General features: G+C 43.6%; 1 protein-coding gene across 2 annotated transcripts in view; it reads left to right on the forward strand.

Annotated features, from left to right (window-relative positions):
• Positions 1-25,419, forward strand: part of POU6F2 (POU class 6 homeobox 2) — a 475,740-nt gene that overhangs the window by 429,575 nt on the left and 20,746 nt on the right. For both annotated transcript variants that reach the window (XM_072760041.1, XM_072760039.1), the window contains one exon: positions 15,232-15,438. In XM_072760041.1, coding sequence (XP_072616142.1) covers positions 15,232-15,438 — 207 coding nt within the window. The remainder of the gene's footprint in view (positions 1-15,231; positions 15,439-25,419) is intronic.

Consider the following 25,419-nt stretch of genomic DNA (forward strand, 5'->3'; position numbering starts at 1 on the left):
TATCAGTCTAAGAAACTACTGATACTAAGTTATACCATCAATTTAAAAACAGCTTTTTTCAGAATGGAAGAAAATACTACCACATTAAACAAATACATCACTTATTAGGACAACCTGATTTCACAAGTATTAAAAATAGAAAAAATGTGGGAGTCTTATAATTGAGGAAGTATGTTATTTATTTAATAAATAATCTTAACCAAATCCTGTATCAGAAAGACCGTACACTGGGCCGTGGATCATGACTCTCTTTTCAGTAATTAGATTTTAGTAAAAAGTCAAGGATGGAAGCGGAAGCTATTTATGTCCCAGTTTCCAAACTAGAGAGTGAAAATTAAACTTGATTAGAGTCTGAGGGCGAGGAAGGAGAGGAAGTATTGAATTTAGCCTCCCTAGAGCAACACCAGTTTTTTCAGCGAACCGTTTTTACAGGTAAGCAGAACATTACTAAAGAGGGGATACATCAAATTCACATGTGAGATGCAACTCGACCTCCAAATAAATGTTCACTGGATCCAACTTTCTTGGTGGCTGGTGAGTTGTTGACACGATACATTCTTCTTAAAGACGTGAACAGCATGTCCTCAACTCACAGGCCAATAAGAGTGAAATGAGAATAGATCAGAAAATAGGTAGGAACGGAAAAGTCACAACTCAGAACAGAGGGAGGAGCCAGGTTCGAGTTCAAACGTATGGAGGTAGGCCTTTGCACGATCCACTTGAATTCGATACGTTAGCATAGAACATTGCTCCAAATTGTTAAATCATCTCATCAACCAAGCTTTTCCATCTTGTAAAAATAACAATACAAGTAGATCCTGAAAAGATGTCATAAGATGGAGCATTCAGGATGACAGCAAAGTCAAGATGTGATACAGCTTTATACTTAGAAGTGAATGGCATCCATCAAGCACCACCCCAATACACAAAGAAGACACATGACACCCTCCCGAGCTCTGATGCTTATCAATAGATATTCACAATAACCTGGTCTCTCAGAGTTACAGAGGTGGACACGTCCACATGCTCATATGGAAGGCATGCATGGGAAAGAGCACAGGCTATCAAGGTAGACACTGTCCCCAAGCAGCTCTGGGACCCCAGGCAAGGCAGCTTGTCTAGCTCAGCTCCAGGGATAATAGTAGCTTCCTCTCAGGGTTGTTAGAGGGCTTAGCATTAACAATAATAAAATTCATAAATTCCTGCCATCTACTAAGCGCTTTATACATACCAAAGAGTGCGTAACATTCAATATATTCTATTATTTCATTTCACCCTTCCCACAACCATGGAACAATAGGGGTATCCCTATTGTACAGATTAACAAACTTCCAAGATCACCCAGCTCCAAATGGGCAGGATCCAAACTCAGTTTTATCTGCTATCAGAGATTGCTCTTAAGTGCTGTGCTCCGATAATAATTTTAAACTTTTTGTCTTATTCATCGATGTATCCCAAGCGGCTAGGATGACACCTGGCCCACAGGAAGCATAAACATCATAATGAAATCTGTGGAGTGAATGAATAGAGCATTTCATATAAGCTAATAGCTATTCGATAAGTATTTTACATAAATTCATCATTTCATTTCATTCTTACATTGATCTTGCCCTAGTATCTCTAAGTGACAGCTGAGCAAACATGGGTTAACCAGCTTCTCAGGGCTACACAGGAAGAGTCTGGATTCGAGGGCAGCTCTGGCTGCTTCAAAGCTTGGCTTTCTTCTGAGTGAAACTGCTTTCAGCACCCGGGGAACGAGTGCCTGATACCGTGCCTGCCAATAAGGCAGCCTTTCCATAAATATCACGGGCCCCTTACCCATAGATATTTTAATCCACGTAAGGTGACTGATCTAGAGTAGAGTCTGTTTAACGGATTGAAGTTTTATGGGGAGATGCTTTTAAGCATCCAGCATGACTGTACCTGATGAAAATGGCTTTGTTGGTTTACCTCACTTTCTTCAATTTTTTCAACTTCTGACGTTTCAGGGTTGCTGCAAGGAGTGAAAGTAATAAAGGATGTTAAATGCTTGCCACTGCCCCTGCACTTAGTGTGCAGCCAGCAAGCCCCGCCCCTCCCATCTTGTTCTCTTGACCACGTGTGTCTTGGGACCCCATGGTCACTCCAGCATGTGGACGGCCAGGCTGATGATTTTGAATCCGCTGTCCACACTGCTAGCAACAGGTTAAGCTGACTTGTTTTCTCTAGAGTATCAGCAACAGAAGGCTAGGTGACGTGTAACTTGCCTCTATAACATGACTATGTGGCTGCTGGACACGTAGCATCCACTTTTTTCTTTTAAGAAAATATTGCACTTTATTTCATCAAAATACAGGAGTATCACCTGCTAGGTTCATTTAACTACTGCTGGTTTCCTTGATGCTCTAGAATGAAAAACATCTCCATCCACCTTCAGTAAACCTGTAGGTGGTGATTTCATCTGGCACGCAGAATATGTGAAACATACTCCTCATAAGGCTATATGTCAAAAGTAGCTTTTGGAATTAAAATTCCAAAATTCATACCATAAGTTGTATGGTGGCATAAGCTGTAAATTATTGAGCCTAGAATGGGACAGTTGAGAAATAGAGTGGTGGTTTATTTATCATGATAAATTACACTTTTTCAGGACCACCTTTGAAGTACCAGAATACACACACACACACACACACACACACACACACACTGAGGGGCACTTAAAATAGGAAGCACAAAACTATAAGAAACCACAATAGTGAAGAGTGTGGTGGCCCTTTTCAATCATATCCATCCACACCTGCCCGATGGTTAGGGGCAAGGGTGCAGATTGGTCACCTCCGAAAATGAGGATGCAATTTTATGAGAAAACCTCATCAGCATAATTCTAATGAGTTATGGTCTTTGTTGTGAGAAATGAGAAACTCCGTGGTCTCACCCTAAAGAACATTATAAAAACATTACTCAGAGGAAATTGAAAAAGTAATATATGTTGGAGTGATGATGGCAACTTTTTTCTGATTGAACAAATAGATAAATATGGCAAGCAAGTATCAAAATACATTTAATTTTGCCACAACAATGGATATTCTCCTGACAAAAAGCATATGAATCATCTTGGACTCATGAAACTGGGTGGTGATAAATAGATGCATCTTTAATCATGCTTGGAGTGGTTTCATTGCCCACTTTTCTTTTTTTTGGATGCTTATTTTGTTGTTTATATTAATTTAAATTCAGCTTTGCAGGCTGGATGCCCTCATAGCACTAGGTAATGCTAAATATGCGCAGCACTTTTCTTGAGCAATTGCCAAACGTTTCCTTCACCAGTTCCCATTGCTCCAAAGAACCTAGAATATTGGAGATCACTGGTCTCCGATTTGGGAGGGTTTTTTGCTCTCATTGCAATTGCTTTTTTTCCCCCCCTCCCATCTGGGAAGAAATATAAAATATACAGTTCATAGTTCCAGGGCTTCATTTAGGGATGTTTACTAAAGCTTCTAAGGGCCAAGGCTGAGTCAAACGAAAAGGTGTTCTCCCAAGCAATAAATAACATTAATCTGATTTAGTCACTTAATCTGGCATCAGCAGGCAGAAGCAGAAATACTTCCCCACATTCTAGGTATTTTTTTGCTGGTATTAAAACTTAAAGTCTTAGGCAAAGCCATATAAAATCTTACAAAGTTGGTCTTTCTGCAAAATGATGGCTTCACTACAGTTATGATCCTCTTTGGAAGGGAAAAATAATGTTTTCGGAATTCCACAGTGTTAGTAGCTGTAAAGAAAATAAATAGTACTCAGAGTTTAATTTGTAGTCATTGGGGAGAACGGGAAGGATGATGAATAACGAATATTGCTAGTTCATCCTTAAAAATTTGTCTCTGCTATCGGGTACGTGGAACATCCTACTGAACAAATATAACAATTACTGAAACGAAAATGTAAAGTCTTTGCAAAGAATCAGAAATTTGAGCATTAGATCATATTCAGAAACATTTTCATTCCCTACCATTGAAAATCAAGTGAGGAGCCACACATTGAAACCCAGGCCACCGCGGCTTGAAGGAATATGTCCTTGCTACAAATTAACCATGGGCCGAAATATGCATTCTTTAAATTCCAATTCGTATTCTATATAGGAAAGTTACAATACATTCATAGATGAAGTGGGGGAGCTTTGTGAGAGAACGGTGGAACTGAGACCTTGTTTGCCACAAAATGAATTCATACAGATCCTGGTAGTGAGATCAAGATGACAGAGGTCTTAGGACAGTGGCGTGGTCACTGAGGAGGAACATCATTCTGCACAAACTGAAGGGTGTTCCGCACTGCATGCCTGGCCTTCCTAGTTTCCAGTGGGAAACCAGCAGTTTCCATTAATCTTCTTAGGGACCAGAAGTCCCATTGGACCTACCTCTACCTACCCCCCTGATGGCTACCTGATTGACACTGGACTTCTGCAGGCATCATAACCAGCTTCTTTTTTTTTTTTTTTTTTTTTTACAATCAAAGTGATTTTATTTGATTATTTTAAAAAGATTTTTATTTATTTATTTGAAAGAGAGAGAGAGCAAGATCGGAAGGTGGGCCAAGGGAGAAGCAGACTCCCCACTGAACAGGGAGCCTGACTTGAGACTCAATCCCAAGCCTCAGGATCATGATCTGAGCTGAAGGCAGATGTTTAACCCACTGAGCCATCTGGGTGCCCAATAAAAGTGGTTTTAAAACAAAATTTAGGGTCATGAGAAATTTCTCAGACTCCCAAAATGTAGATCAGTGCCTGGCACCTATCTAATGGCCTTCTTCAAAAGTTAAACCAAAAAACCTGCTACTTTTCAGGAGAAAATAAGAACTTATTTCAATGAAGGGTGAATTCAGTTGTTCAATGATGCATGTGAGCATGCAAACAGTCCTCAAAAAGGAGGGACTGCAGGAGATCACCTCAAGCCACTGACAAGTGCAGCAGTTTTCCAGAAGGAGAAAAAAGCCTGCAGGACTAGTCAAGAGCAGGCAAGCGCTTAGCGTTATGTAATTGCTCTGTCTTAACCATCCTGCCTACTGGAAACCTTAGGCTTTCTTCTTCAATGGCCAGTTGCTAGAGCCATAGATGGCAAGATTTACAGAATGCTCTTGTTAATCCAAAAGAAAGGATTTTCATGAATTCAGATGGCTGGGTGATGGTTTCCGCATCTTCTATAGTAGGGATTAGAGCAGGTGGTATGGCCCAGTGCTGGGCACAGAGCAGGTCCCTGAAAGGATTTGCTGAGTGAATGAGTGAGTGAATGAGTGAGTGAATATGTAGGGGATTCATTTGTGCATGAGGCAAATGCATGAATAAAACAACACTCTTAATTTTGGGTTTTTTTGTTGTTTTGGTTTTTTTTTAACACTCTTAATTTTGAAGCCATATATAATAAAGCAGAGATGTTCAGATTATCTGGCTTTTCCAGATGAGATTGAAGACATTTTTGTTCCTTTGCTAGAATCATCTACAGTTACCTCAATCCTCCACTCTTTCGGACAATGAAAATGTTGGCAATATGCCTGTATTATCTCTTCATATAAAAATACTTTTAATATGTATCAGTATTTGTATAAGCAATCAACCAACCAAACAAACCAGTCACTAACCATAAGCGATAGATTTCCAAGGGGAAGATGGACTCGGAACAAAGTGGAAATTTCTCCATCCATTTCCAAAAGAATCTCTCCAAATTCCATTTCCCTTGCCCAAAGAAAATTGCATCTAGTGCTGAGAATCTTGTTTACTTGAGCTTAGCTGGGAGAACCTTCTCTGTATCACTGGGTGTTTCTGTCCAGTCGCAGATGAAGCCAGTCAACTTTGGATTCCACATCATGCCCAGTCAAACTTTGAGCTGATATTTTGCAAAATTGACTCTCCCCTCTTCTGTCTTCCTCATCCCACCTTCTAGTTAAGTAAAAGCAGAGTGGTAGAAGCAAAATAGCACCATAGAGAAATAAACAATTAATCCAGAGCTTACCAATATGCTTTTCAGTAGTGCAAATTCATAATTCAGATGCAATTTCAAAACATATGTTGATGGCAGATGCCTATATTGTGTTAAAAAAAGGATTCGTGTCCTTTTTTGACACTGATCTGTCCCCACTGGTCACTCCACAAATAAGCCATGCAGGCAATTACAACGATTCCCCACTTAATTCTTATCTCAATGCCGGTTCATCTTGTGTACATTTAATTTAATCTTTTGAGGATACTCTGGAGCAAAACTTTTACTCTGTCAATGTTTCCTAAAGCTTGAGTGGGAACCCAAATAAAAGGGAGAATAGAAAAATCTCATATTTATAGTAAAATACTAAGAACAGATATCACGATGCATCTTAAAATTAAAATTTAAAAAACAAAACCAGAAACACCCACATGCAGAGTGTCGAGTGTGCCAGATTCAAGTTGTAGTGTTATTATAATAGGAACTGTCAACAGTTCAGACCGTGGCCACAGCTGCTAACTTCATTTTGCCAAAGGACTCAAAAAAGATTCAGGTCCAATAAGAATGATCACTGTATCAATTGAGTTGACTCTTACCGGGGAGACCTGTCAGTTCCCTGAGATGGGAAGTCTCTTCCACAGTGTTTGCTGCTAATGGGCCACAGAACCAGAGTTCAGGCCATGCTCTACAAGCAAACCATTCCTATAAAACCCCTTTAGAATTGACATGACTTACCCTGTCTTAGATCATGAAAGTCAAGTGGGATCCTCTTCCCCCTGCCTCATGATTTGGAATTGAAAAACAGACGCACATACATTATTAGATTTCTTCTTTCTCAACAATTAAACAAATAAAAGACTGTGTTCGAGAGTGTGTTTGGGAGGTTGGGGGTAGTCTTGTACTCATTAATTATATCTAATTAAAGATCAGATAGGAAATGAAGACCCATATGCACGTCTTTGTCATGCCTTTTAAATACTGCTGTTGCTGATGAGAACAGTCTTGCTAAGATAACTGCCAAATGACCACGTCAGATTCCTCCCGAATCTTCTGACCTTCCCTTAGGTATTGTCACTGCGTTCTCCTTTGGTGGGCACTTGGCTTTTCCTGGTGCCACTTTCAGCTTTTCAAGAGCTTTTAGTAGTATTTCAGCAATGAAGGCGTTGCCATAGTATCGTGTTGAAGTCAGCTGACTTTTTTTTTTTTAATTTAAACTCAATTAGCCAACATATAGTACATCATTAGTTCCAGATGTGGAGTTCAGTAGTTTACCAGCTGACATTTCAACAATCAATGTGAGAAATAGCAGCCACCAGGTCTCAGAACTAAGCCAAGTTCATAGTCTATGGGAAGGTATATTTTGTGCTCACAGTTTTAAATCCTCCCTCCAGTAATTCGTCAAATCCTCTCTTCTCTTCCAAGTCTCCTTCTTGCCTTCATTTCTCCTTTACTTTGCAAGTGTTCTTAGTGAATAAAGTCTCGTGACCCACAGATACTCTTTTTTTAGTATTATTAGCCTTAATGATTAAGGTAAAGGCAGTCTCTAACTTTATATGTTTTGAAAATTACAGATAGGAATAGCTTAGAAAATACTTGCTAATATTCATGATTAAGCCATGTTTAATTCATACAAAACCACTGACCTAAGGGCCCAAAATGCTAACATTCAAAGGAAAACAGAAAAAGATGGTGTCTTCTACTCACACTTGCTCCTCACAAAAGTAGTGATGAGATAGTCAGGAGGGGTAGGACACCAGGGGAGAATGACAAACTCAAATCTCTTGGTCACATAATTGACAATTATCTCCAACCCCCTTCCCATAAAGTGGGAAAAGAGGACAGAAGTCACCAAGTCAGCAGGGTATGATCCTCAGAGCCTCTCACTGTCCCCTGCCATCACCTCCCCTTGGATCTGAGCTTAGGCTCTTGCCCCATGACTTCTCTCAGGCACTCAGGGAAACACAGTCTTCTCCAGTGACCTTAAGTTGCCAACAAGGTGCCCCGTTCCCAGATCATAATCAAAACTTGGAACCCAACTTATATTTCCCATGGCCGCCAGCAGCGTCCCCAGCTGGGCCTCCTCCCTGGTCCTGCTGCTGCTGCTGCTTCTGCTACTGGGAAAGAGTAGTCTGGTCCTTTTGTCTTTCCTTGATTCTCCTTTCTTCAGCTTGCTGACTCTGTTCCTGACAAGCCAGGCCAAGGTGGGGAGAGGACAGAGGGGCACACAAAAATGGCCCTCTGTTGAACTGCTAAGAGATGCCCTACCCTCTGGGCCAGCAGATGCCTCAAGCCAGGTCATCTGAGGCCCAGCTGGGACCTTCCCAGGGCATAGAGCTACAGGCAGTGTGTTTTCTTCCAGCTGCCCACTCCCCTCCCAGGGATTGGTTTTCTCCAGGTCCACCCTTCAAGGCTCTCTCTGTGATGCTGTCCCGGGGCCCACTCCCCAGGGGGTCCTCCGGGACATGATTTTATATGGCTCAGACTGATGACAATGAATCCAGGGAAACACTCATCCATCTTCACCTTCTCTCAGGGGGAGTGTAGCAAGAGCTAATGCAGTACTGCCCTCTCTCGTCCCTCTCCTTTCTCTTCTTTGCTCTTCTGTCTTTTTCTCTCTTCCCTCTCAGCTCAAAAGCCATAGCATGTGACCTTTAGATTCCTTAGGGATATGTTCCCCAAATTTGAGGGGAAAATATTTGTTCAACCACTGTCATTAATCTAGAGGTGAAGAGGAACTCCCCGTGCCCCATCCTTGGGAGTGAGGAAGACACGCAGAATTTTAAAATTCTTCTGTGTCTGCCCCTCTGGGTTCTGGAAATGCCTAACTGGTCTTCAGCATCACAGTCTAGTCCCTCCCTTGGAATGCAACATCTACTGAATCTGGGTGCTTCTATGGAAACCTCCAACTTAGCATCCATAAGACAAGGAGGATTTCATTATTTTTCATGGTAAACTTCTGTTTTCTGTTGCTCGAGCTAAACTGTTTTCATGGTGAAATCATAATTTTCAGAAAAAATACAAAGGAGCTTTTACAACTTAGCACAAGTGGCAGGAGTTACCACATAGGCATGTGAGCAAAATTAAGTTATAAACGAACATTCATTGAACCCCATTTTGGTTGGTAAAGCAGTGTTCGGCACTTTGTGCACATTATCTTATCCCGTCCTTACAGTATCCTTTTGAAGTGGACGTCACTATTCCCATTTTACAGATGAACATCCTGCGGTCCTAGGATATGAAGTAATTATCTAACAATCTTCCACCGGTTAGTGGCAAAGCCTGGGCTTGAACCTGGCCATGGAGAGTTTTATTCCTCTATACACATATCTTAAATTCTATTAAGGAAAATTATCTTTAATTACTCTTAAGAAGATTTAAAAAAAAAAAAGAAGATTTTAGAAAAGAGGATTGTTTTTACTGATGTTCCTTGCTGTCTTCACAAAGACCAGATTTCATGCAAATTAACCTTCTCATAATGTGACCAAAAGTGACATTGTAAAGATCCTGGCACCTCTAATTCTTTACTGTCTGTGAGTGTGTTTCCAAAGTTGAAAACCAATGGTAGAGCAGCCAGCAGGGATTCTAATTCCAAATGACAGTGGGAAACATTGGGTAGGTAGATATTCCCAGGGGTGGAGCACCTCTCAGCACCCGTAACACCCATAAGAAATTCTTTCTCACAGTTGCTCAAAAAGTCATCCATTTCTTGCAGATGGCCTAAAATAATTTGTCTCATCTCCTGAGCTACAGTGATGCCACCTTCAGGCATTGCCATTCCCTCTGCCCATACCCAAGCCAGACATTGTTAATCACTTGGGGTGCTGTATTTTTTCTGAACCCTGGAACCTCCAGAGTTTGGGGACGCCAGGGCCAACTGTTTGACATCGCCAGCAAGATGAAACCCAAGCATCCTTGGTTGAGTGTCTCCCTCTATTGAGCTCCTTCATCTGCTCATCTTCATGCTTTACTCTTCTCTGGTTCAGATCCTCTGCTAAAGCCCCTCTCAACATCCACACTTCTCTTTTTCCCCATCTTGGACAGAGCTACACGCGAGAAGGCACGATTGCATCATGGAAAAATAAATTTTCTTTGGGGAGTAATTGTATTCTCCCGCCTTTCCTGGAACCAACATCCCATCCAGAGCTGCCCAAATAATTCTAAATGGGTTTAACCTTACACCCGGAGCATGGTGAGATCACGATGAATGTGTTATAGAAAGAAGACAAAATCCTGCCTTGGAGAAAGAGAGAGAATGGCTGTTGGCAGAAAGGAAGGGGAAGGTGATGGGCTGTTTCCATCCTAGGGATTGCTCACACCACCAGTTCTCTGGCTCCCCAGCGCTCTTTGTTCAATGCTAGTGTTAACAAAAGCCTCTTGACCAAAAAAGTGCTGAGGTTACACAAATATTTGGCAAAGAATTGTCTCTGCTGATGGATTGAAGATGCTGAGAAAGCCGCCGATTTACAGCTTTGCCGGATTTCCTTTTCTTAAAGATATGTGCAACAAAATTGCTTGTCAACTTGACATCTGCAAACACATTCTCCGTGGCAGAGTTTAACAGCATGTCAGAGACAATTACGACATGTGGCCCATCAGAGGACTTCTCTGGATGCCCTGGGCTTCTGTGATGCCAGCATCAGCTGCTGCTGATGACACCAACTGTGGGCAGTGAATAAATTCAGGGCACGTTAATCCTTCATGAGTCCTAATTCATCCCTACTGAGCACCTCAACTGGTGCAAAGTCCATAAGGGCGCTGAATGATAACCTGGTGACCCTGCATTGTTGAGGTTTGCTACAGTCCCAAGATGATTTTTGTGATGGCTAGAGTCCTAATAGCTGCTGAACTGACGACGGTTGCTTTTAGGTGTAAGCCACCCAAATTTTTATGGGAACAGGGATTCATGTGCTAATGAACACCGGTCGTCATTTTAACGATATTTTTCCTTTGCCCTTGCAACGCGGATTTTATTTTCAGTTGTGGTTTAAGCTCTTCAGTTCTCTACAGAAAAAGGCAGGAGAACACGAGCGGCAACAACCAAGTAAGTCCTCTGTCAGAGAGGCCAGAACTCTTTTAGGTTGGAAGTCATCATTACAATACCGGTAAGGACCTCAGCCTGGTTAAAGCATTCATCGGATGAGTCATTGCTGCTGGAGCCACGGCAAAGACGTTGAGGATCATTGCAAAGGATGCCCGAGCTCTTTGCTGTGGGATTGATGGGGCAATAACTTGACTCAAAAATTTCTAATGTTGCAACCCAGCCATAGAGTAGGTTGTGCTTTTGAATTGAAGTGGAAGTCAACGAATCCAGCAACCCCTCTGTCAAGGATTCATGGAGGCATTTTGCTTCACACTTGGACAAACCATGGTAGCATCCTGGCCACTGATCTCCTGTCTGGAGTCTCTCACCACTTCAGTCTATTCTATGTACACCTTCGTCTTCACCCAAGAAATAGCTCCATTTGGGCGCTCCTCCCCATACCCTCAAAAACCGTCATCGAATCCCTTTGCCCGGGTGGAATTTGACACCTTCCATGCTAACCTGTCCCTGCTCTACTGTTGCTTGAAAACTAGTCAATGCACCATCCCCCATGTTTCTCATATCCAGCTAACCTCTTGCTTGGCATGGTTTCTCTGCCCTGCAGAATCCCACCCAACCTTCAAGACTCTGCTGTGCCCTCGTTTCTTCACTCAAGTCTTTCTAGCCACCCTCATCTTTCTCTGGTATCACTCATTCATTCCCAGTATGTCTTTGAGCACCCATCACATGGATATGGAGATTCTTATCGGATAGTCCTTGCCACTTGTTTGGTACATATCACTTCTCTGGTGAATTGTTAGAATCTTTGCAAGCGATGTACCTGCCTTGTTGCCCCTTCCTCTGCCCCCAGGTGCATCTTTTTGGCCTTCTCCTTTGCAGGTTAAACAGAGAAGAGTCTATAGGCACGAGGCTGCTCTGCCAGAGTCCTTGGCATCTTAGGACAGCCGGAAGTTCTCTTGTGGAGTTAATGCCTTGGTCAAGCATCATAGCCTCCTGGCCTTGTTCGCTCAGCAACACATCTTTCCATCCAGACTCTCGTAGCAGCAAATCCTTAGCTCTGGGAGTCACAAACTTAAACTCCAAAGGCTAGTCTTAGGGTTACAGAAGTCTCCGGAGCATCCTGTCTCTCTTTGCCCTCAAGTCAGAGGTCTCCTAACATCAAACCTCAGTTTTAATTTCCTGAGAACATGTGTAGATTAATATCAAAAGTCATCTAAATTAAAATACAATTTCTGCAAGTAAAACTGCGAACTTTACACCAGTGCCAAGAGCCTCACACCACAGCTGCCTGGGCGTCCCTGGCTTCCACGTTGAGCTCTCTCTGGCGTCAGGATCCAAGGAGCATTCTGGTGAGATCTGTGGAGGTCCTGAAAGGAGTCGTGGCCAACCTAAAAAAAAGAGGCACATCTGGGAATTTTTAGACAACACAGTGTGTGATCATCGGTACCCTCAATGAACGGGAGCACATGAAAACCAGCATGCTGTAGTACACTGTAGGATGTTAGAACAAACCCCGTAGGGCGCTGCCAAGTTCTTGACGTGCCCAGATAGTTGTCCCAACTCGCCTGCAAGGGGAACAAAAATGAGAAATGCATAGCTTCACAGAAGCTTCTAGACCTTTGAACTGTCAGACCCCACCCCACCCCATAGCTGGTGGGCAAACCCTCCTTACTACAGGGTCCTTCCACTCATGAAATTCTAGATGCCTCTGGCTCCAACACTAGTGCCGTCCTACCCTCAGCAAGTGATGCTGGGACCCACGGAAGAAGAGAGAAGCCGGTGGGGAGGAGACGTAAGTGGCACCATGTTTTAGTAATGTCAAGCACAGTGTTGGGAGCGAGGATCCACTTACGGGAAAGGCTGGTGAGTCGTTTGCATTCACCTTTCTTCTTTCCACCAGGAAAGCAGGCAAAGCATCTCATTACCATGAGGCACGCACAGACTCACAGACTCGTGTCAATCTTCTCGGAGCCGAATGCCTCCCAGCATCACAGCGTGCTCGTAGCTGTCAGGTGCTGTGCCTCACTCTGAAGCCTTCTCCCGGGTTACTTACTCACACTGGCTCTGAAACACACTGACATTCTGCCTAAAATAGAACCCACCACCCTGCCACCCAAACGAATCCAGTTTCTATAGGCTTTCAACTCAGGCCCATCCATGGAGTGGGCTTCTCAGGCCTAAGACATGGGGAGGCCAGAGAGGACTGGTCAGCGTAGACACAGGACAAGGAGCCGGCTCCCCAGGCCTCTCCACACTGCCCGTGGGGTCAGAGGAACAGCCTTTGAATCCCGAGCTGCTTCATGCAAGACCACTCATCATCAATCAAGTACTTATGTGCTCTGATCTATTGATGTGGACTCCTCTTGACCTTGCTGGCCCTGCTGAGGCTGTGGGACGGATCCTGTGGGCTTGCTCAGTGAGACCGCAGAGCTCCGGACTCCCTGAGGGCCTGCTGACCACTCTCGAAGCAATTACTTGAACTCCATGGGCATCCCCCCGACAACTGCCACCCGTTCTGAGTGTTCACACAGCTCCTCCATTAGTGCCATCCCACAGGGACTTTTGTGGTGGAAGTGACGGTCAGGTGGGCAAGGGGGCACCCTCTCCGTCCCTGAATGGTGTGGTCTTGTGATTCTTCTGCGGTCCTGGTTGCATCTGGGATCTTGGTGATAACTGAGTCTAGAAACCATTCGTTCAAAAGATGGGTTGAGAACATCTGTTCAGAGCCCTGTTTGGAGTACTGTGGGGGGCGGAAGACAGAATCATCTATAAACTCAGACCACAAGCAGCTTATTGTTGGGAGGGAAATTGCAGGGATGCAGTGTCCTCTCTCAATGTCCTCCATGTGGTGGGAACCAGATCACAGAATGGAAGAGCAACCACCTGGGGCTCAGCAGACTCGGACTCCAGCTCTGTCACTTACCAACGCCCCCATCAAGTGACAGCTGAGGCTCCATTGTCTTATCCACCTCTAGGGAGTGGACTAATGCCCAATTCATGGTGGATGTAAGAATGTGGGATGACATGAAACCATATACATAAAAGCACTCTCCGAGACAGTATTATTACTATGTCTTAGTGGCCCCTAGGCCACGTTACCACAGTTCACATCTGGGAGGGGACCCTGGAAAGTGACTCAAAGAGCAGAACTGCTTGCCCATCCTGTGCTGTATGGAGGGGAAAGCATCTAGCTGTCAGCTTTGTGACTCCCCGAGGAGAATCCAAAACTTTGGAAAACATATATCATATTTTCATTTGTACTGATTAAATTGGCCTCTAGCAACATATGAATGTGATCTGTGTCTCCCGGTCTCATAGACACCCTGAACATTTACTACCCTGCCCATGCTCCCTTCCTTCTAAGCACGGTGACTGGGGCCAGCCGGGTCCCTCTTGCAATACTCCACACGATCCTTTCACTGAAGCCAGAAGCTACAAGATGCAAACAGAAACCTTCTCTGCCACCTGCCACCAAAACCCTGAACTTCTAACCCCTAAGACCCAGTTTCAAACATGCTGTTCATAATGCACATTTTCAAAATTTTCATCCTCAGTTGTCATTCCAATTCTATTTTAAGAGTTTCAAACACTTGTTTGTGATCATAATTCTTGAAAGCCTTCAGAAGGCTGAGGCTCCTTGACTGAGCTTGTAGGTGACACCGCTAGGAATGGAATCTTGTCTCCCTGATGTCAGAATCTGGGCTCTCAGCCACCACAAGCATCAGGGTGCTGAGGCCCACTCCCTGCTGGGGTGCCAGGGACCCTGAGAGAGGAGCAGGATGCCCGTGAAAGGAAGCAAGACGGAGAGAGCAGAGGAGAACGGGGAAGGGGAAAGGATGTGAGGGAGCATGCTGGGTCTGAGACCCTCCTCTGGGAAAGGGATATGGCTCCCCCGCTAGACGAGGGCTTGGGTGCCATGAGAGCTCCATCTTCTACCTGGTTCTGAGACAACAAAGCAGACGCCTCTACTGCCCCAGCAGAAATCCCAGGCTTATCCGAAGCTTGACTTTACTTTCAAGTCAGATGCTTTCCCTGCCTTTCCATGCACTCTGTTCATGCGTGCTTATTCTCCTGCAGATGCTCAGGCCCTGCCACTGCCTTCCACACCCACCACTCCTGATCTGGTCAGTCTCTTGGTCAGCTCTCGGGAGCCTCCTGTACAGAGCAGGGCATGAGTGGTCTTCAGTTGCATGTGTATATCCAGAGCAGAGCCCAGCACCTCACCTTTGGGCCTGTCTCTTGCAGATCATTGGGACTATTCCTCTGATGCCGAATCCGGGGCCATCAAGCCAAGCAGCGAGTGGCACTCAGGGCCTCCAAGTACAGCCCATCACCCCCCAGCTCCTGACCAACGCCCAGGGCCAGATCATTGCCACAGTCATCGGAAACCAGATCCTGCCAGTGATCAACACCCAGGGCATCACGCTTTCACCCATCAAGCCCGGCCAGCAGGTAACAGCTCCACGTCCAGGCAGCCATGGCTACCTGGACCTCTCTCCTTACTGCTCATCTCCTGTTTGGTCTCAATCAATGGAGAGTAATTTTTAAATCACAGACTATTTAATCCTTGATCTGAACACATCAATCATTTTAAAAGGCAAGTAGTTCTTTTCTCATTCTTAGAGAACATGGGTAACAGCTAGTGCTCTAATCCAAAAATAGGAATATTTAAGTAATAAGCAGATAGTGCCTAAAATCCAATAGGAATGCACATCCTTTCTCTGTCACTTATGATACTTAAATTTCAGACCATTTATTTTTTTAATACAAAATTTTATTTTTTAAATTACATTTAGTTAATTTATTTTTATTTTTTATTGGAGTTCAATTTGCCAACATATAGCATAACACCCAGTGCTCATCCCGCCAAGTGCCCCCCTCAGTGCCCATCACCCAGTCACCCCAACCCCCCGCCCACTTCCCCTTCCACTATCCTTGTTCATTTCCCAGAGTTAGGTGTCTCTCATGTTTTGTCACCCTCACTGATATTTTCACTCATTTTCTCTCCTTTCCCTTTATTCCCTTTCACTAATTTTTATATTCCCCAAATGAATGAGACCATATAATGTTTGTCCTTCTCCGACTGACTTACTTCACTCAGCATAATACCCTCCAGGGCCCTCTACATCGAAGCAAATGGTGGGTATTTGTCGTTTCTAATGGCTGAGTCATATTCCATTGTATACATAGACTACATTTTCTTTATCCATTCATCTTTCGATGGACACTGGAGCTCCTTCCACAGTTTGGCTATTGTGGACATTGCTGCTATAAACATCAGGGTGCAGGTGTCCCGGCGTTTTGTATCTTTGGGGTAAATCCCCAGCAGTGCAATTGCTGGGTCGTAGGGCAGAACTATTTTTAACTCTTTGAGGAACCTCCACACAGTTTTCCAGAGTGGCTGCACCAGTTCACATTCCCACCAACAGTGCAGAAGGGTTCCCCTTTCTCCACATCCTCTCCAACATTTGTTGTTTCCTGTCTTGTTAATTTTCCCCATTCTCACTGGTGTGAGGTGGGATCTCATTGTGGTTTTGATTTGTATTTCCCTGATGGCCAGTGATGCGGAGCATTTTTTCATGTGCTTGTTAGCCATGTCTATGTCTTCCTCTGTGATCAGACCATTTAAAAAGGAGTCAAGAAGAAACCAAGACTGCTTATGCTTTAACTGTAAATGAAAGAAAAAAAGTTCCTTTGCACAATAAAGCAGGGAATGTCCCATAACAGGGCAGGTCCATACCAAAGTTTAGTATAATCACAGAGGTGGGAGTGACCAACTTTGTCTGAAGATTGTTGAGTTCTCACAGAGAAAATGGTTCAGAAGCTGAGTCTTGATGGGGAAGTTGGAGTCATGATGGGATCACCCAGATGCCAGGCCATGGGGATGGCAGGCACCAAGGCAGGGAAATATGAAGGATGGAGTGTCATGAAACAGAAGAAAGGGTCATGTGACTGGAGCACAGGGGGAGGCTGAGGACAGTCATGGAAGGGCTCTGTGATCAAGCTGGGAAGGATGGGCTTTGTCTCTGTGTGATCTTGACCACATCTTTGTGCCCCCATTCCTCGTCTGTAAAATGGGAAGAATCAGCACCAATCTCCCAGAGTGGTTGTGAGGATTCAATGAATCAAGATATATGGAGTAGTTAGTGCCTGGCTACACAGCAAGCACTTACATAGTCTTGATGATGGTGATGACCATCTACTCTGCAGCCCTGGGAATCTATAAGAGGTATTTAAAGAGAGGAATGACACATTCAGCTTGATTTTTCAAGAAAACAACTCTTACTTGGGGAGCAGATGGAGGCTGAGCTGAAGTGGTGAAACATCTATTGTAAACAAACCATTTAGGAGCTAGAGCAAAACACGAAAAGCAATTTATGAAAGCCTGTGCTGGATAGCTGGAATGGAGGATCTGGAATTGTAGTAGCACTCAGGATAGGATCTGAGAGTCACGAGTGTGTACCTTGTAGCTGCAAACAAAGCCAGCAGCTAGAAAAATCAGGAGGAGCAAGAGAAGGAAGGAAGACAAAGGAGTTACTTTGGGAAACATCAGCTTTTAAGGAATAGAAGAGGAAGGGAGAGATGGAAGATGCGTCTGAATAAGTAGGAGAGAAATCCAGAGGCTAACGATCTAGCATCCAAAAGTTTTTTTAAAGTAGGAAGTGGATACAGTGTCAAAGGCTGCAGAGATGAGACTAGGTGAAGCAATGGAGAAACATCAATTCCTCTCTTTCTTTGTTGTAACGCTTTAAAGTCTGGATCTGCTCTGTTTGAAACGTTTGAAACCAGTAGCTGGAGGAGTTAAGAAGCAAAAGTTGGACGAGGCTAAGACCCAGATTTGCAGTTGGAAGGGGCAGTAACAAAGGAAAGGTATCGAGAGGGGAAAACAAAAACTGACAGTGAGTGCGTGACTGAGTAGATGGCCTCGTGAGTTGTTGGAAGTCTGTACAATGTAAAGCACCCAGCAAGGAAATAGAATACAAAGAAAAAAGGAGGAAGAAAGCACTGCTAAATTCTTCATCATCCATCTGCACCAAAGTAGAAGTATCTTTCCAGATATCTCAGCCATTTGGCTTCTGATCCAGCCATGCATACAGCCCATTCTTAGTGGCACTCAAGGGCTGTGCTTGGAAAATCCAGTTGCTTGTTCAATAAATATTTTTTAAAAATCAGTTTACTATATATATTTATTGAGCACCTGCTATATGTCAGGCACTGTACCTAGAAGCTACGCTGGAGGACAGGACTGATATCAGGAGCCCTTCCTTCAGGGAGTTCACAGTCCAGTGAGGAAGATGGACATTCATCAAAGATTTGCACAAATATGTACCCAAGGTCTACAGTAAGTGCCATGAGGGTGTAGCGAGGGGATCTGTGAGTGGGTCTAGCAAGGATCTTCTCCTTCTCCTTCCCCATCTCCTCCATTGAGGGTCGAACATTAGGAAAAACCAAGTCAGGTGTGAACACGCTTCCCAGAGACGGAGACTCTGGTCTGATGCCCTGTGGTTCTCCCCCCAAATCTAATCACTGCCTGGGGATCCCAGGTTCCCAGCCCCTACTCTTCTTCCTCAGCTTAATCATAGGCAGGGTTGCAGTCCCTGCCAAATGTATCACTGAGGACTTCCTTCCCCTCTCCCCACCCTGATCTCTCTGCCAGCTTATTTCTTTTACTATGTACAAGATGCCATTGGACTCTCTACCTTCTAAACGGTTCCCTAAATAAGGCAAGAGCTTCTATCTTTTATTGGCTTTTTAAGACCTATTTCTATCTGTTCAACCTTATGCTAAAATTATCTCTAGGGGGAAAAATGAGATCAGCCTCTTTTCATACAGTCTGCTGAAAACTATTTCTGTCAGCAAAGCCAAGTTGTAAATTGCCACAAAGGTGATGAATCAATTAGAAATCATCAACATTTAATACAAAGTAGCTCTCATTCTCATCCTGGATTTCAGAGGAGGTGCATTTAGGTGATAGACAATTTCAGTTACATAAAATTACAACTCTAGATTTGAGGTAGTACGGTTTTAATCCAGGAGAAGGACCTAATCAAGAAATGGCAAATAAGAGACAGATACGGGGCCATTCCTCAACAACTTGCCCGAAGTAGGCATCATTGATCCATTTCCACAGTCCCTCTCCTGAGCCCAGATGCACCTCAGAAACATTCTCACACCGCACCTGTTGGTCCTTGGAACAAACTTCATTTTCACTGTGGGAACATTTGGTCCTGTGCTGGTCCAACCACCATGACTGGCTTCTTCACTATAGAATTGGAGACCTAGCAACTGAGAAGAAACAGGCAGGCCCTTGGGGGTGTGCCTTGTGAATCCACTTTGTGGCAGTTATGACCAACATCCCAGGGAGCATGATGGTCCTGGGCGACGTATGCACAGGCACCTCTCCCGTGTGTGCCTGCTGAGAGAACACACAAGCACAGCCAGAGAAGAGTGGCATGCGAACCTTCCTGAAAATCGACATCACAGCAGGCACCCCTGAGCCTGGCCCTCTTGTTCCAGGCATGTGCCAGTGGTCTATTCTATTCCCAGAAAGATCAAGGGGAATGAATGGAGAACCGGGTCAGAGACATCAGGAAATGGCAGCAATAAATGGACAACTATTTCTTGGCATCCACTCTGAAACACCTTGAAACACCCAGGAGCATATAGTAAAGTTAACAAGTTGGGTGAATTGACAGGAGATGCTCAAGTCTGAGTCCTGGATATAAAAGCTGGGATCCTGAGGATAGCAGATCATAAAATGCCCAAGAGTCCAAAAGTACAAAGCTCAGAGCTGGAAATATAACAAGAGTGGTCTTCAATTTTTTTTCTTTAAATATTACCCTTTCCATTGAAGAAATATAATACAGACAACCACTAAAAAATAAAGGATTTCTATCATACAGTAGAGAAGTTTCTCAATTTATTTTTTCATATGATTTATGACAAATGCCTGATCTCACAAGAGCGTAGTTCCAACAGTAAAATACGTCATAAATTATAGGAGCAGAAAGTTCCCTAACTCACACTCAGAAAAGACTTCACTTTCATGGAGTGAAGTACAGAGCCCTCAGACCAGACAACCTGGGGTGATTTGCTTTAATTTAATAAAAATAATTACATCTTTAATTTCAGTTTTATATCTGCTTACCAGGAATTAAAGGAACCTGAATAAAATCTTAGAGTGGACCTTTAACTACTCTTGATGATGATTTATTCCAATGATAAAAGATTGAGAACCTGCAAAGTTATCATCTAGAATACAAGCAATATGGTTTTTAAATACTTACCAAAATTTGATAGACCTAGATATAGCCTTCACAGCATCACGTCAGAGATTCTTGGTGAGCAATGCAAGAGAATAAAAGTTAGAAAAAGACTAGATAAAAAAAGAGACAGAGAAAGATATAAGTATCTTTCTGTGCATGAAAAAAAAAAGCTACTTAAGACAAAATATATGATGGAGCTTGAAAGTAACGTTTTCTTCCTTCCATGAGACTCTATACTGTGGACTCTGGTGGACTCCCCACCTAAGTGAGAAGGCCTCACATCCCCTGGTTTGCTCTTGCGACCCTGTGACCATGAATTAATGATTTCTCCATAAGCAGCAAAGACATCATTTTTGTGTATATTTTATTCTCCCTTTGACTAAACTCCAACAAAAGTTAATGGGAGTTTTAGCGTCATTAACGGGGTAGAGACATTTGAAAGAAACAATGTTGCAACTTGTAACATCAAAGCATTGAATTTTTTCAAAAAGCTTTTTCAAGATTTTATTTATTTATTTGAGAGAGAGAGAGAGAACACAAGCAGGGGGAGCTTCGGAGGCAGAGGGAGAAGCAGAGTACCCCTGAGTAGGGAGTCCTCTGGGGGGCTCATCCCAGGACGCTGAGATCATGACCTGAGCTGAAAGTAGATGCTTAACCATCTGAGCCACCCAGGTGCCCCAAATTTTTCACCAATTAAAGGCCATAGCTATAATACTTGGAGACCGCCATCTATGAAGGCTTTCAATTTCTCTTCAAAAAGTAATCTTGGTGTTAATAGGAAACCAAAAGAGGGTAGGACATTTACATTGGCTCCCCCAACAGGCCATTTGATTATCCAAATCCCCCACTCATTTTGTTTCTCAAGCAAATACAAAATGTACTCCTTTTCCTGTTTTTGAAAATCAACTACACTTCCCAGCCCCTGCCCGCCTGTATCGGTGGCTCCCAATCTCTTCCTTGGAGCCACCCACAGTGAGACATCGGTGAGCCGCTCCCACCCACAAGGGAGTCAAGATGGCACAGGAGTTTTCCTAGATGCATGAAGTGTGTATCAGTGACTCCAGCCACGCAGCTGGCATCCACCCTCCTGGTCTCCCCTTGCCAGTCAAGCCCGGCCCACAGGGGACGTGCTCCCTGCTCATGCTGTGCCCTGGCCTCCAATACCTTTCCAGCCTTCTCTATCTGGCAAACTCGGGCCACCGTCCCTCTGTCCCTCATCTCTCCTTCTGGAGGCTTCCCTACACTGCTCCCCCAGCCCTGTTTTCCCCATTTTTCCCCAGCCCATTCATTTTTATCCACTGTGCTGTCATTAGGGATCTGCATCCAAAAAGCAGGGACCTGACTGACTTGGCCTCGTTCAGGACCCTGCCCACGGGGGGCGCTCAGTCAGTGGTGTTTGGTTTAATGGCTGCTCCGTCATGGGCACCAGCATCCCAGAGCCACACTTCCAGAGCAGCCCAGCTCCGGCCTTTCTGTGCCTTTCCAATTCTGCATCTTCTGTCAGTTTCCAGTATGTTCCAAGGTAGTGCCTGCAGGTGAGCTTGAGAGGGGCTCCCACATGGAGCTGCCCTCATCATTCATCTCTTTTCTGAATGTCAACGTGTTCCTCTCATCAGCCTCTCCCACCTAAGCATCTCAACTGCATTTAATCCCTCGCTTCCTGCCCTGCTCTGGGCCATCATCGTGCTTATAGAGCTGTCCCGGGCTCATGGAGAGAACCAGAAGGGAAGTCCTGGGAGTCTCCTGGACCATGCCAGAAGGAGAGCTCCGTCCTTGCTTTTTTCAAACTTTCCAAGACATAATTCAAATCTCCACTGAATGTCATGTTTCAGGTGCTCAAAATCGCTCAGGCCAGCTTGTCGTGATGTAAGCCCTAACTCTTAGCAAATCTAAGACCCATACTCCTGTCCTACCCACAGCAGAATAAGCAGCTCAGTTACATTCAGGTGATCATTATATCCTTCCTCCTTCTTGAAGGTTCTTATTAAATCTGGGCGGTGGCTTCTCTTGTTTGGACATAATAAATCCCCTTCCTATACCCTTTTTTGAAGAGAAGCTCTTTCAGAAACCTCATGTTGTCCTTCAACCATCAGCATCACTTGGAAACTTGTTAGAAATGCAAACTCTTGAGCCCCATCCCAGACCTACTGCATCAGGCACTCTGGGCAAGGGTAGGGGGGTATGATCTGTGTTTTAACGGCCCTTCCAGGTGATTCTGACAAATGCTAAATCTTGAGACCCACTGACTTAATTTCTCTTCAAGCTATTATAAGGTACACAGTGGACACTCAGAAAAATGCCAGCCAGTGCAGGGAGGGATGTCCTTCTGCAAGCTCTTGCTTCTGCTAGAACTCTTGGGATAGTGTTCACGTTCTCATTGCATCACATGGGGATTTAACGTGTGGTTCATTATGGCTCCCTGACACATTTGTAAAAGGCCAGACCTCTTCCATTTTGCCTTGGCATATTTGGAGAGTTTTCCCTTCCCCAAATTCATCTCTCTATATTTAACTCCATTTGAATTTTACTGTTTATATGCATTCATTTTTCCAACTTGTCTAGCACATTCTGCATTTTATTCCACTTTCCAAGACACTTGTCACCTCCACTTATTTTTATAGCACTTGTGGATTTAATTAGAAGATGCTGTATTCCAGAAACTAAAACATTATTAAGGATATATTGTGTTACACATGGAAGCTATAAGGGGAGCAGGGGCATAGAAAATTAAGAACGTCTATAAAGGGTGCTTGTACTCAAATTTACTTTTGTTGAATATGTTAAACACCCAGAAATTCCAACCAACACAAATCAATGAAGCCAGCCTCTGGAAGGCAACAGGAAGGCAGAAGCTTTTCAGACCCTGTCCTTCCCTGTTTGTAATTTCTGTACAAAATAGACATTCTTCCCTCCTTCCCTGGATAGTCCAAAGCCCCAGGCTAACATCAACTGGCCTGTCCCCTCTCCTTTTTTGTTGGGTCTGTGCTCTCAGCTTGTATGAGTCTGCTTGGGCTGCCATGACAAAGTGCCACAGACAGGGTGACATTTATTGTCTCACTGTTCTGGAAGCTAGAGGTCTAACATCACTGTGTCGGGCAGGGATGCCTTCTCCCGAGGCCCCTCTCCTGGGCTTGCAGGGTGGCCACCTTCTTCCTGTGTCCTCATGTGAGGACTGCTATACCAGTCTGTGTCCTAATCTCTTCTTTTAAAAATGCCAGTCATATTGGATGAAGCCCTGACCTAAGGACCTCATTTTAACTCAATTACCTCTTTGAAGACCCAATCTCCAATTATAGTCACATTCTGAGATACTAGAGGTTAGGACTTCATCCTATGAATTTGGGGTGGGACACATTTCAGCCCTAATGCAGCCTATTTACATCTGACTTACAGCTCAATAAAAGGCAAGAAAGTGATTACCAGAACTTAGATGGGAATAAATTCCAGCTCCTTTAGGCAGTGCAGTGAGGGTATTGTGAATAGAAAATATGATCAAATAAATGGGATACTGAGAAAAGTACATTTGGAGGACTGCAAATAACTGGGACTCATTATATTAAGCAAAAGACAATCTATAGGCAACTCCATCGAGGATGTGGCCCAGACCACACCAAAATCACAATGCTCTGGCCACCTCTGACCACCATGTTTTTCCTGAAAAAAAAAAATATATATATATATATATAATATTTTAAATACTTCAGGACCTGTAGAAAATAATCCCAAACTAGAAAAATACTTAAATTGTGGTATTTAGCAAAACAGATGAGATATGGTCAAAATTATAGACCATGATTTACCCTCCTGCCTATTAACTCTAGCATGTGTTCACCATGACCAATGTGAACACATCTCATTTGTTTCCACACCACTCAGCTAGAGCTTCCTGATGCCTCCCTGACTCATAACTGTCTCCAGTGGTAGACAGGAGTGGGGCGGCCATGTGCCTACTGGAGGGAGCCCTGGCTCCTGAGTCAGACTTCGCTGGATTCAAAGCTCAGTTATTTATACCAGCTGTGTGACCCCAGGTAAGCCAGCTGGTCTTTTTAGGTCTGTTTCCTCTTCTGTAGTGACAACACCAATACCTAACCAAGAGAACTAATCTCAAGATTTAAAAGTATACGTAAGAACACATGGGAAGCATCCCATAAATGGTATCCGTGTAGTTGGCCTCTTAAGATCAAGGCAATGTCATAAAACATCTGCCTCATAGAAGCTTCTAAGTTTCCCTTTCTCTCCAGGAAGGAAAAAGAAAGAAGCCTTTCCTCCAGGATCCTACTCGCTCCCTAATTCCCCGCACTTTCTTTTGTAAACACTTCCACTTTTTATGGCCAGTTACATTTGAGGCATTATACAGACACCTTGTTCTTTTGCCAGTAATTATGCAATACAAGTCATACATGATTTTCATGTTTAAGTCAGGGTCTACAAAAACAACATAGTTAAACCTAATTAAATAACGTTTTTCTAATACCGGTTATTTAAAGTCTTTGAAATTTTTATACTGAAATCCCAGGGGTTTCATGAAGTGGCTTAAGTCTCTGCTTTCCCTTTCTTTATTTGATACATATATTTTTCAGCATAATATTTCTAAATTAATGCACCAAAACCATTAAGCAAAGAATATCACAGATGAGGATATTTTTTTTTTGTCATTTATCTGAAAGAATTGCAGTTTTAGGGATGGGAAGTAACAGAAACGTTACTCTAATATCCTCTTTTTCTGAGGGAGGAATTTATCAAAGAAGGTCAATCTCTGGGTTCTTTTTGATAAGTACAAAAGGCTATATTCTATCTGGACTTATAAGTGATTCTAGAATTAACAGATACATGTTTATACATTCCCTACACTGGACTGAGATATATGAGCTCCATTAAGGATGCTACTGCTAATATAATCGTGATTCTTGACAAGTAAGAACTTTTTGGAATTTTTCTTGGTTCTTCCATACTGTTTGGCTAAACTTTGGAGGAAAAGCAGTACCCCAATTTCCTGGAAGAAATAAATCCTTCTTAGATTCTTAGATATCTTAGAGTCATCTCATTCTTTGACTGTGTGGACACAGAACAAGCTCTTACAAGAACAATTTTATTTTCCTCTTGAATCTTCTCCTGCATTGCTTAATGCATAAGCCCTGTTTGCCTTTTGACTATTTTGTGATTGCAG

Source organism: Vulpes vulpes, chromosome 5 (assembly GCF_048418805.1).
Source record: "Vulpes vulpes isolate BD-2025 chromosome 5, VulVul3, whole genome shotgun sequence".
NCBI classification, from domain to species: Eukaryota; Metazoa; Chordata; class Mammalia; order Carnivora; family Canidae; genus Vulpes; species Vulpes vulpes.